General features: G+C 34.6%; 1 protein-coding gene across 7 annotated transcripts in view; it reads right to left on the bottom strand.

The window, feature by feature from the left end:
* FBXW7 (F-box and WD repeat domain containing 7) overlaps nucleotides 1-13,649 on the bottom strand; it is a 235,460-nt gene that overhangs the window by 15,058 nt on the left and 206,753 nt on the right. For all 7 annotated transcript variants that reach the window (XM_082727308.1, XM_082727307.1, XM_082727309.1 and 4 more), the window contains one exon: nucleotides 4,302-4,436. In XM_082727308.1, the coding sequence (XP_082583434.1) occupies nucleotides 4,302-4,436 (135 nt within the window). The remainder of the gene's footprint in view (nucleotides 1-4,301; nucleotides 4,437-13,649) is intronic.

Here is a 13,649-nt window from a genome sequence, read left to right as displayed (position 1 = left end):
TCAAGACAGGACTTAAATTAAGAAATGAGATTTCGGGGCACCTAGGTGGCTCAGTGGGTTAAAGCCTCTGTCTTCAGCTCGGGTCATGGTCTCAGCATCCTGGGATTGAGCCCCACATCGAGCTCTCTGCTCGGTGGGAAACCTGCTTCCTCCCTCTCTCTCTGCCTGCCTCTGCCTACTTGTGATCTTTGTCAAATAAATAGATAAAATCTTTAAAAGAAATGAGATTTCTAGATATTCTGTGTGATACGATTTCAGATCACTCCTGACAGATATAATTAATAGTTCTTTACCACAAAAAGTATTTATTATCACAATGATGAACTTTTCAAACATTTATACCCTTTACCAACAATTAATAAACTGCTCCACAGGCATATAAAAGTAATTAGGTTCTAATTACTTTACATTGTTTATGGGGATTTTCTTGATGGGCCAGATAGATTTTTGTAGGTTTGTACTGGCTCTTCAGTATATCACTGATTTTAAATTTTGTTTCCAATATTTCCAAACCATCAACTTTTTTTTTTCATTATGTATAGTCTATTCAAGTAAATAAGGGCAGAAGAAAGAAGAAAGAAGGGAATAGTAGCTTCTGAGTATGCTTATCCAATTAGCCTCACTAATCACATAAAAATTTAAGTTATGATATTAGAATCAAAATGAACTAAACACAGCAATAAAGTTTAGTTTTCACAGAAATTAAATTATAAGTATTAAAACAAACTATCATTCAAATGGCTAAAGGCCGTATGGGGAGTAAAAGCACAGTTTGAATTGTTTTCTGATACTAAACAGTAATTACATGACATAAATTGTGCTTACCCAAGAACTTTGCATATAGAGAGTTCATCATTAATCACATATATTGAGTACATTTCATATAGAAAGTACTCCAACCAGTCAGTATTCAATTTAATACTACTACTACTATTGGACAGTAAAAATATTTCTGTGGAATGATCAGTTTTGGTCTATCAGAGAAGCCCATTTAGTCGGAGACATTTTAAATAAAAAGGCATAACTATATATTCAACAAGCTACGTATATGTGTGTATGTATACACATATACAAATACACAAACATATATATATCTTAACACTGTACTTCTTTAGAGGATACTCCATAAGTCACTTAATTTTGAAATTATTCAATCTATCAAAGCCCGGAAAAGTTTCCTCAGTGTCAGTATACCAGTAATGGGATAACACCATATTCTTTTTCTTCTACGTGAAATTGATATTTAACATAAAAATTATCAGGCACAAAGTTATACTGGTGGAAAAGATGCTATTTAGCGCCCAAGATATTTAATATGGTCACATGAAAAAGGCTCTTCTTTGCTTAGTTATCCAGCTGAAGTACAAATCACGTAATTCACAGAAGCAGTCACTGGATCTTAAAGGTTAGAAAACAAATCCAGAGCACCTTAGATTTCAAAGGTGACCCAAACCATCAGTTACAACATCCTTCAATACCAGTGACTGTGAGATCCCCTAGTCTAGGGTATGCCTGCTTTAAAGAGTAAAGAAACACTCAGGCGCTAAGAATGTTGAAGTGCTAACCCCACAGTAACTGGCACACTTTCCTTTAAAATAGCAAAGACCCTAATTCAACCATGAACTTCAACTTATTCTATTTAAATCTAATCAGTTCTATTCAAAACATCTAAGTATTTCAGAAAACACACACAGCAAAATAAAAAATATGAATAAGAAAATCAGAACCAGTAAAAATATAAATCAGAAAAGAAGGTTTAAACCAGGGGAAAGTAGAATACAAATATATTGGCAACAGCATCTTATATGGTTTTTTAATTAAACTGCCAAGCAAAAAGGGAATGGCAATCAGTTACACAATTCTTAGTGTTTATTATGGAAGAAGTATGCCAAGTTCTCAAAGGAAGCAAGGTTTTGTCAAACAGGGTTCCTTACAGGGGCCAGAGAGTGGGCACTGTCCTGAGCTACATCCTTAGAACACCAAAGCAGGGAATTACAGGTTTCTTACAGCCAACTAAAATGGTCTGGCTAATGCAGTTTTCTATTCATTTGTCCTAAAGGTAAAATCTAGAGAGTAATTCCTCCTAAGGACTTCCACAAGACAGAAGCTCTTAAGTTGAAAATCTGTTTTATAAAATTAACTTTTCTTTGACCAAACTTGAAATTTCAGCGTGAGTCGCTCTTTTTTGTTCTTCTCTTATGTAACCTACATGAGAGACAACCATGTTATACTTGAAAGTTAGATAATACTTTCCCAGAACTGCTCTATTTCCATGGGTTGAACTAAGTTGAAAGAGGGAGGGAAAAGAATAAAGAAAATGTTGGCTGATCCTATGTTAAGAATTTAAGTTTTACTTTAGGCCATTTACTATATCACTATGCTTTTCTTGGTATTCACTTACAAAATAAGGATAATGCTGTTTATCACAAGCCTCCCATGTGAGACTAGTGAGATTTTTTTCAAGGGTTTTGAGATTTAATAATGTGTTGGTAAAGAGCTCTGAGATCTGTTGAAAGGAATTATATGAAAATTATTTTAACTCCATTTCCTGACATGAAGGTAATGATGTTTTAAATAATAATAGTATATAGTCTCTAATAAGATAATAGTTTCCTTAAAGATTTAGACCTATACCATTATTTCGCCACATATAAAAAGAAGCATTTTTTTTTTTCAAAATAGGAAATGCTTCCTACTAGTTGAAAAAAAGGAAAACACAGATGATCTGCAGAGTCAGAGCCCTTGCTCATTCTTCTATCTACGCTTCCTTCTATTTCCTCAGGCAATCTTTAAAAGGAGAGTTAATCCAAGAAAATCTTTATTGCATTTACATCAGTTATCAATAATTTGTGCTTAATTCTTAGACTCTTAAAAATATTTCATATTCTCCTGACTTTGAATCATATTTTTGAGTGTTCTAAAGTTACTATGCAAATACAAATAAAGTAAAACAAAATAATCACCACTCATAGAGATAAGGGGACAAACGAGACTAAGCAGAAGTCTGTATATTAAAAAAATACTACCTTCTAAAATAAGGAGGACAGCCAAGGAAACCATGATGTATATACCATAATAATATCCGAGGTGATTAACTTGACTTTCAGTCAAATACTTATGAAAGTGCTACCTACTATGAATGTTCTTCTGGAAGCAAAGAGAGTTTGTATCATTTCCTAAGCCAATTCCATTCAAAGGGTTCAGTTTTAGAATGAGCCAGCAAAAATAAAAAAGTTCTTTCTAGGACAATGCAACTTTTTTTTAACCATTTAAAAAAATCATTCCAAAGCAGTAGCATCTTAGTTTGTTTTTTCTTGGAGTAATGCTTAGTTTCATACATTAAATATGATAAAACTATTTACTCATATCCGATGTGAAATTATTTTTGAGACGATGTTTAATATCCATAGGATATTTAGAATGGATAAAAGAGTTGACTCCTTTCATATTTGAAGTTTCCAGATCATTTTCACTGATATATTACTGTTTAATATATTGTCTTCTTAGCTGATATATAATTAGTGGCACATATAATTTGTGAAAATATAAACCATGGTGACATTGATTATTTAATTTTACATTATTTGTTTGCAGACAGAAATGAAACTGTGAAGCATATAACAGCAGTAAAATAACTACATCTAAGCTATAAAAACAAATGAGCATAAATGATTCCAAAAGAAATGTTATAAGGATATAATCAATGCAGGAAATCTATGATTGTATGTATGTGTGTATGAGAGAGAGAAAGATGGGGGCAAGAAGAGGAATGATCAGTAGAAAAAGATATACATGTGAAATTCCATATTTTTTAAAACAATTACACAATGTAAGTTAACAGAACTATAATTTATAGAATCACAAAATGTTAAGGACTATTTGGGACTTTGAAAATAAGAAAAAAAACACTGCTGTTTTAATAAAATCAGAATTTCTAAAAAATCTACTACTATATATAATAAATGTACCATGACAACTAAAGGCTGGACTTTAAATAAGCTGGGGGAAAAAATCAAAATAAAAAAATAATCAAATTAATGGAACTCAATAGCTTATTCTTATGTATGACTTAGTGCAGTGGTGGAAAGAAATCACCTAATAAGTCCATAAATATACGTGATCTGAAAATGATATTATTAAGTCATGGCAGCTTATCATTTACAACTCTCTTTAACACTAATTAAGAGTGTTAAACCGACAATACTGAATACCATAATTAGCATGACCATGTTTAAAGATGGTTGTTATTGAGCTATATTTTCAAATAGCACCCAATGAAGAACATAATTGATAACCCTTACCTCTTTAGGAAGCAAGGAAATGAAGTCTCGTTGAAACTGGGGTTCTATCACTTGCATCATATGTTTTACTTGGGTTGGTTCACAACTATCAATAAGCTCATCTAAAGCAAGCAATTTCTCTGGTCCACTCCAGCTCTATGAAAAGGGAAGCAGAGATTTTTATTATTTTAATAGATATCTCAAATTACAAGCTCATAAAGGAAAACCACATTTACAAATAACATAAAAGGTGGCTACTTATAGTGAAATTTTCTCCATAGGTCATTGATGTGATAATCAATGTCTCATCAAATTTACTAGCTACCTTTATTTTTTTAATTTAAAAAAGCCATGGTTTTGACAAATATTTTTGCACTACATTATTTATTACAAATATTATATGTTCATGTACCATCAAGATATTGGCTGAGAAATCAAAGTTTTATCTGGAAATATCAATTTGGCTACTGAGTAAATAGGGTATTTTGAAAGATGATCTTCCTTTCTCTGTATTCTTTCTAGTGGGCACCATAAAATTTTTGATGGTGTTAATAAGGCACTCATCTGAGAGTTAAGAAACTGGCAGCATCATTTAGAGAAAAATTAATAACTGGATATACTGCACATCTGACAAGTGCCTTCCACAAAATAAAAGAGCTTTGATTTATTATGTGAAAATAATTTCAGATAAAAAGTAGCAAAAATATAAAACAGTAACTTAGTAATAAAATTAGAGTATGAACAAAAGGATCAGAAACAAAGCACTACATTATGGAAAAACAAAAACACATCATAATACTTTTAAAAATATGAGCTAGAGCTACTTTAAACTAGACTAGGAATATTTAAAACATCTTTTTTTTTTTTTTTGCCAGTGAGGATCATCTGCACAGAAGAGCCATGATTCTTAAGAGGAAAAATTAAAAAGCTATGTGAATAATTTAAAATGTTAGAATTCCCCCCACACAATAATCATGTAAAACATTTACTTTATTCTTCTTTAAAAGTTTTATTTATTTGCCAGAAAGAGAGAGAGAGTACGCACAAGCAGGGGGATCGGCAGGCAGAGGGAGAAGCAGACTCCCTGCTCAGCAGGGAGACCAATCTGGGGCTCAATTCCAGGACCCTGGAATCATAACCTGAGCTGAAAGCAGATGCTTAACTGACTGAGCCACCCAGGCGCCCCCACATAAAACATTTATATAGCCTTGTGATATTTAAGTGAAGGAACATCCTTGAGTAGGATGATTTAGGTACATTTGTGAATTATTATGTCCATTTTGGAAGCAGGTGAAGAGAGAATAGATGGGGTTTGGAGCTAGAAGGATCTGGATTTTAACATTCCATTTCTTGCTCAAATTAGGCACCTGGATCTTATAACATGTGAAACAGGTAACAACTGAAAACTGAGATATACTAAGGAGACGAGAAGCCTTATTTAGAATACTTTTTAAAGTATGTAAAAAATGTTTTACCCCCTTAAAATCTACAATGAATTTCATTTCTTCTTTCCTATCATAAAGTGTAGATTATGTTAATACTATCAAACATTTCAGCCGTATTCCTCCCATAGTACTTACCACAAATATTACCTTATTTAATCAAAAAACCCTGGGAAACATTCGCATTTTACCCCCAAATATAAGGAAACCCAGGCTCTAAAAAATCATATTCTTTCATTTCTACATATACATGCACCTAGAACATTCACCCTTTTTAGTTAGGGTAAGGACTGACACACAGAAATAAAAAATACTCATATGCATGTATCTGCATACACATGACCCATTAAAAGCAGTTAAAGTTTGATCGTCTTGTTCAGTTTTCCTCACACAGCTTCAAATCCTGGTTCAAAATTTATCTCTTTGATAAAACTTACACTGATCAATCTCCACTCATCTCTGATCATTTAGTATTAATACTATAAACTCTGATTTACTGATTTACATTCCTCCCAGGACTGAAGGTGGGCTTTTATAACATGTTGTGCCTCTGCATCTATATAAGGATTCATGGACACTACTATATGGACATGCCAATGTGGGTGATGGACAACTTATGCTAACTAGATTAAAATGCAGCTTTAAGTAACTCTGTAGCATAATCATTTTTTAAAGATTTCATTTACTTATTTGAGACAGAGCAAGAGAGAGAAAAAGCAGGAGTGGGGTGGTCAGAAGGAGAAGCTGACTCCCAGCTGAGCAGGGAGCCTGATATGGGAGACTTGATCCGGGGACTCTGGGATCATGACCTGAGCTGAAGGCATATGCTTAACTGACTCAGCCATCCAGAAGCCCCTTATTGCAAACTTTTTAAACCCCTTGCAAATATGAATGCCTGTCCTAGAAATAGTTTTTGGAAGTGTTTATGGTTAAATTTTGATATGAAAATAAGGATATCATAGGTAATCTTTTACAGTGAAAAGTGAAAATCTTTCGACATATTACTACTCTATATACTTTACATAGATTAATAACATTAATATCTACTATGAATATTTCTACTTTAAGGTAATATACATATTTGATGTTTCCTTTTTTCAATTAATGTATTGTTACTGTTTTCTTAAGAAAAAAAGGAATAGAAAAACATTATCAATATATGATATATAAGTGCATCTTTCATCAAGGATTTTAGGGGATAGGGTGTAGAATGAAAAAAGACAGAACAGAAGACAAAGAGCTGATTCCCACCTTAAACATTAAAAACTATGTCAGAAATTTCTATATACTTAAGGAAAAGTCCATGACAAAAACTGTGCCTGCATAAATGATTTTTTTAAAGATTTTATTTATTTATTTGAGAGAGAGAGAGAGAGAGAGAGAGAGCGAGAGAGCGCGCAACAAGCAGGTAAGTCACTGGGGGAGAAGGAGAAACAGGCTCCCCGCTGATCAGGGAGCTTGACGTGGGGCTTGATTCTAGAACCCTGAAATCCCAACCTGAGCTGAAGGCAGATACTTAATTAACTAAGCCATCCAGGTACACCAACAATGTTTTTGTTTTAAACACTATTTGGGGGACGCCTGGGTGGCTCAGTTGGTTGGACGACTGCCTTCGGCTCAGGTCATGATCCCGGAGTCCCGGGATCGAGTCTCACATCAGGCTCCCAGCTCCACGGGGAGTCTGCTTCACTCTCTGACCTTCTCCTTGCTCATGCTCTCTCTCACTGTCTCTCTCTCAAATAAATAAATAAAATCTTTAAAAAAAAAATAAATAAACACTATTTGGGGGCACATGAGTGACTCAGTCGGTTAAGAGGTTGCCTTCAGCTCCGGTCATGATCCCAGGGTCCTGGGATCAAAGCACCGCATGGGGCTCCCTGCTCAGCAGAGAGCCTGCTTCTCCCTCTCCCTAGGCTGGCTGCTCTGCCTACTTGTGTTCGCTACCTGTCAAGTAAATTAAAAAAAAAAAAAAAAAAAAAAAAAACTTTAAAAAATAAAAATAAACACTAGTTGGGGTTTAACAAGTCAAATAAAAAGCATACCTTGATTTAAATTATATAAACATTCAGCAGAGGGTACTTTGTGACATTTTATTAAAAAGTACATCACAGACAAGGATTAGCAACATAGGCTGTAAACTAGATGGTAAATGAGACTGTTTCCACAAGCACACATATTCAACAGTCTCATTGCTCATTAAAATCACATCTCTTGGATGGTTCAAACAAGGGTATGAGCCATACGGATACTTTGCTCTCTCTAGCCTGGATTTCTTCCTTAACTCCAGACCACTACATAAAATTGCTTACTCGATATGTATTCTAAGCTATGTAATAGAAACAGCATTTCCATGATCCTTCTCTTCAAATATGTACATCCACAATCCTTCCTATTTCAGTAAAGTGTAACTCCATTCTATTAGTTGCTCAGGCCAAAATAACTGGAGTCATCCCTGACTCTCCCATTCTCACCACTGTTAGATGGTACTGGTCTATCACCAAATTTAAGTCTTTTTTTATTTTTTTTAAGATTTTATTTAACAATTTAAAAGTCTTAAACTTCAAAATATATCAGAATCTGACCATTAACTACATTCATCTAGTTTCTTTTATTTCTCACCTGGATTATTCCTATAACCTCTTACTCAATCTCTCAGCTTCCCACCTTTGCCCTCCTCATTCTGTTCTCCACAAAACAGTGATATTCTACTTAAAACCCTCTAGTGGCTTCCCACTTCAAAGCAAAAACCAAAATCTTTAGGTTGGCCTATACAAGGTTCTAATTTCTTGTTTCCTCCCTTTAGCCACAAACACAACAAGCATTCTCTGCTTCAGAGCCTTTTCACGTGCTACTCCTGCAACATTCTTGCCCTTGATATCCACATGGCTTGCTTCCTTCCTTCCTTCTGAGACCTGTTCTGGACAACCTTTCTAAAATTGCAAACCAGTTCCAACACTCCCCTCCCCATTCCACTCCCCTTCTGACTATAAGTTCAGGGTTTGGGTCTGTCTTGTTTACTACTATGTCCCAAATCCAAAGTAGAACCTAGCACCTGACAGCAGCTCAGTAATGATTTCCTGAATAAATAAATGAATCCCCAAAGAATCAGGAAATACCACACCACCACAATCTCAAAATTCTCTCCAGAGAGTATTTCTAGTATTTATATTTGACTAGAACTTACTTGTTTAGTCTGGTTCCAAGACTGGTTCCAAATTTTGTATACATACATGATTTACCAGCAAAAAGTATATATTAACTTGAAAACCTAGCATTTAATGACTATATTAAAACAAGTAACAACAACCCACACAAACCTTTAATGAGGAATAGTGGAAAGAGCACTGAATCGGGGCTCAGAAAACCCAACTTCTGGAGAACATACTGCCACTAATTAGATTACAGTTTAACCTCTGTGGGCCTTAGTTTCTTTATCTGCAAAAGTGCTGCGTAATTCTGATAATGTTTTTATTTCTGTTCTGAAAAACAGTTGTCCTGGATAAAAGCATCTACCTTTGGTTTTTCATAGTAAAGTTATCTGAGAACATATTTAAGGGGATAGGAAAAACATTCCAAATTCGAAAAGGATCAAGAGAAACAAAGCTTGCTTTGTGGACAAAATTGCAAATGCAAACTTGAAAATTCTCCATGTAAGTGCTATTTTATTTCAGATAATTAGAAAATACAGGTAGGAGCAAAGAATATAAGGAGCACTGAACTGTAATCAGAAGCTTGGGTTTCACCAGTAAATTCACTATGCAACCATATGAAAGTCCCTTAATTAATCTCAGAGACCCCACCTGTTTAATAAGGGGCTTGGTCAAGGCTTTGGCCACTCCCCAAATGCTGGTTGGGGAGTGTTAAGGATCAGAGTCCTATGACTCGCCATTAGAGAATCTGATTCAGAAGTTAAGGTGGGGCTGAGGACATTTTATGTTTTAAATAAACAACTCATCCAGTACTGATGCAAGTGATTAATAAACCAGTAGTGGTTACTACTTTGGACTATCCCTATAACCCATTCACACAAACATTTTAGGACTTTGGGCAGTACTGTGCCTGAATTTCACATAGTCAAGAACTCAGTTCTTAAGACTTTTTAAAACTCTTCCTCATACAAGGTTTCTTGCTCATACTGCCTCAAATACAATTGCAAAGTAATACTAAATTCATTTTTTTTGCATTCTCCTGTTTTAATATTTTGTTGACCAGCAAATAAAAAAGACCAAAATAAAATAAGCTAGAGAATATGTACAATTTCTAAGCATTAACATGAAACTTAATTAAATCTTTCAAGAGAGTATTTTTATTTTACTTTTAATTTCAAAACACATGAGTATTTTTTCTACTTTATCATTTAAAAAATATTTTGGGTGCAAGTATTTTCAAAGTACTTTCACAGTTTTAATGCAATGCAAATTTGTTTTGATTAAAATAATGTTAATAATGTTAAGCTAGTAACATTTGTATGAAGCTGTTTTTAAAAGCCCCCCTTTTTTTTTTAATAAAAGATTTTATTTATTTGACAGATCACAAATAGGTAGAGAGACAGACAGAGAGAGAGATGAGGAGAAGCAGGCTCCCTGCTGAGCAGAGAGCCCTATGTGGGACTTGATCCCAGGCCCCTGGGATCATGACCTGAGCCGAAGGTAGAGGCTTAACCCACTGAGCCACCCAGGCGCCCCTAAAAGCCCCTTTTTAGACCTCAGAAAAACTAAGGCTTGCAAAGTCTATTTCTTGACCAAGAGAGGAAACTAATATTTATTGAATCTCCACTATCCTTCCAAATGTAGCTTTAAGTACATTTATATGTTGTCTCCTGTTTGACAACTTTTTAGTGTAATACCTGTTTTACGGAGGATTAAAATAAGGCAAGAGTGGTTATATAATACCAACAAAATTCCCTAGTATTAGGAGGCAAAGCTAAAATTTTTACTAAGATCTTTTTCTTCTAAGTCATATGTGCTTCTCATAATAGGATACCTCTAAATATAAATTTCAACATAAGATAATGCTAATGTTATTGGTGCCTTTACTTACTCTAAAATTTTCAAGTAACAAACCCATATATTAACACCCAAATGCACAAGCAAACAAATGACCAATCCTCTGCCCTGAAATGAACAACCTGAACATCAATCTGGCTGCCAAAAAAAGCAGAATCAATGCCTACTAAATATTTCAACAGTACAAAATTTCTGTTTTTTTTGTTTTGTTTTGAATTTCCACTTCTATATTGCAGCGGTATTTTGTTTCAACTTCCCATTATCCAAAATGGCGTATCATTTATTCTCATTCAATTTATAAATTGAGTACAGAGTACTTTGTCAGAATAGATGGAGCTAGACCAAAACAATGCTGTATCACTGCCTTAGGAGCAATAGCAGAACAGTAAGGGGACAAGTGCTCCCATTTTGCCTGTTATGCAATGGAAAAGTCCTCATTAAATACCCCCACAGCACTTCTGTAGAAATCATGCCAGTTTAATTATCCCTCAACATAGCACATAGGTCAACTCATGACTCCCTCACTTTACTATGAAATTATATCTCTCTACATGTTAGGCATGAAAGCATTGTAAGCTCTGAGGCAGGTGATTCAACTCTAGTTCCTTTGGTGCCAGCCCTGAAAATAAAGGGCAATGCCCAACAATGAGGCCCTAGGTCACAGATGGATATAGTACTCAAAGGATTAAGGTCCTGATATACCTGTCTAGTTGGCCTTTTGTTGTTAGTAGATTTCTTTGCTGCAGAATATTTACCTGAAAAAATACATATAGTACTACACCTGCAGGGATAATTCTACCTATTATTCCTATTAGCTAAGAACAAGTTGTCTTCACTGCATCTACTTGTCACATGAAGAGCAATCAAATGGGTTTTTAAAACAGAACAAAAGCTAATCTAATATTCTTTAGTTTAATGAATCTTACTAATTCTAAGAAATAATTTTTTTTAAACAAAAACATTTCTGAAGATAGAATGTTTCTAAAAAACCTATGGTCTCTCAGACTTTAGACACAGAGTATGTGGGAACATGTGGACATTTCATCAAGAAAAGTATGAGTTAGGGGTGCCTGAATGGCTCAGTTGGTTAAGCATCTGCTTTCAGCTCAGGTCATGATCCAAGGTCCTGGGGTTAAGCCCTTCATCAGACTCCCTGCTTGATGGAAAGCCTGTTTCTTCTTCTCCCTCTGCCATTGCCACTTCTTGTGCTCTCTCTTGCTCTCAAATAAATAAATAAATAAATAAAATCTTTGGGGGGAAAAAAAAAAAAAGAAAGAAAAAACATGAGCTAGCTAAACAGGCAAGCATTATACAAAGACCTTCCTAAAATATCCTCACTGCAAAATAAAGCACAAAGGGTCCTGGAATCAAGCCTTGAGTCTGAGTCTAGGTACCCTGCTCAGCAAGGGGCCTGACTTTGACTCTCCCTCTGCCCCTCTCCTGCGCATGCTCTAAATAAAGTCTTTAAAAAATGCTATGAAATCAGCTTCTGCATTACTCTCAAGTGCTGTGCTGCTCTCACTGTATGCATGTGCAAGCATGACAACACACATCTACATTTCCATCTCCTTGGCTTAATCAAAGATGATAAAAATCTTTAAAGTATTTCTTTAAAAGTGTGAATGTCTGAGTCCTATTTTGACCTCTTACTGATGGATAAATTTCATATCAAAAGGATATGGTAAAAACAAACAAACAAACAAACAAACAAAACTTTAAATTGAGTGCATGCATAGAAAAAAATTAATTAAAAGTTTTTAAAAATCAGGAACCTAAGGCAAAGGAACTAGGAGGAGGAGAGGGAATTATCCTTGGGGAAAGGTAAGTTTTAGTCATTTTGTAACTATGAAAACAGAAAAAAAATTCTTTGTAATTTTAGTTGTTCATAACATCACAATAAGAATAATACACAAACTTTCATTCCTCTAACCCACAGATTCTCAGTCTCACACTGGTGACATTTTGGGCCCAAGAACAGTTTGCTACAAGAGATTGTCCTTTACATTGCCCCTACCCACTAGATGCCAGCAGTGTCCTGCCCTCCACCCCATCAGTTGTAATAACCAGAAATGTTTCCACAGAGGGAAAAATCTGCCCCCTGTTGAGAACCACTGCTCTAACCTTTCAGTTACCAACTGAAAAAAAAAGGTTACCTTAGTTTCTCTGAAATCACCTGAAGGGCAGAAAACACTTTTAAAAACCCATTTAAAAGCAACATTGATTCAAGTGAGTTTTCTAGCTATAGAAGAAAAAGATTAGGACATTTATTTAGTTTTTGCCCAGGAATTTAATATATAAGGATTTACACAATGGACACCTTAAAAATCTGAAATACCAAATGAAGTATCTTCTTTTTCCCTTATGCATTTTTATTCCCTTATACATTCATAAAATACCACCAATCAAGCAGCTGGAGGTAAGGAAATATACTCATTTTTACATTAGTGCCATCTTATATCAGAGATAGCTTCACTTTACATAATTTATATTATTTAGTATTTACAAAGAATAAGCAAATGCTTAATCTAGGTCAACAATTTTGCTAAATACTTGATTTATATGCATTATCTCATTGGAAGAAGAAACAAATTAATTTACTATCACTATCATGAGTTCTAAAATTCCTAACAGAGGTTTGGTTGTAACCAATCTTCCCGGTAAACTTTCATAGACTTTATATGCCAGTAAAATACAGTAATCAGAAGTTTAACACAATAAGCCACACACAAGCATGGCACAGATGAAAAGAAGATGTATCAACTCTTGGACACTACTAGGGTAACAGTGATGGGTAAGTCACCACCTGTGACTACTAATTAGCAGAGTTCCTACATTACTCCTAAAAGTCTAATTTCCAAGCACTACATTTTATTTATTTTTAAAAACATTTATTTATTTGAGAAAGTGTGTCTGTGCACACA

This window comes from Mustela nivalis (assembly GCF_964662115.1).
Source record: "Mustela nivalis genome assembly, chromosome: 4".
NCBI lineage: Eukaryota > Metazoa > Chordata > Mammalia > Carnivora > Mustelidae > Mustela > Mustela nivalis.
Note: the sequence above shows the minus strand (reverse complement) of the source record. Positions and strands in the feature narration are given on the sequence as shown.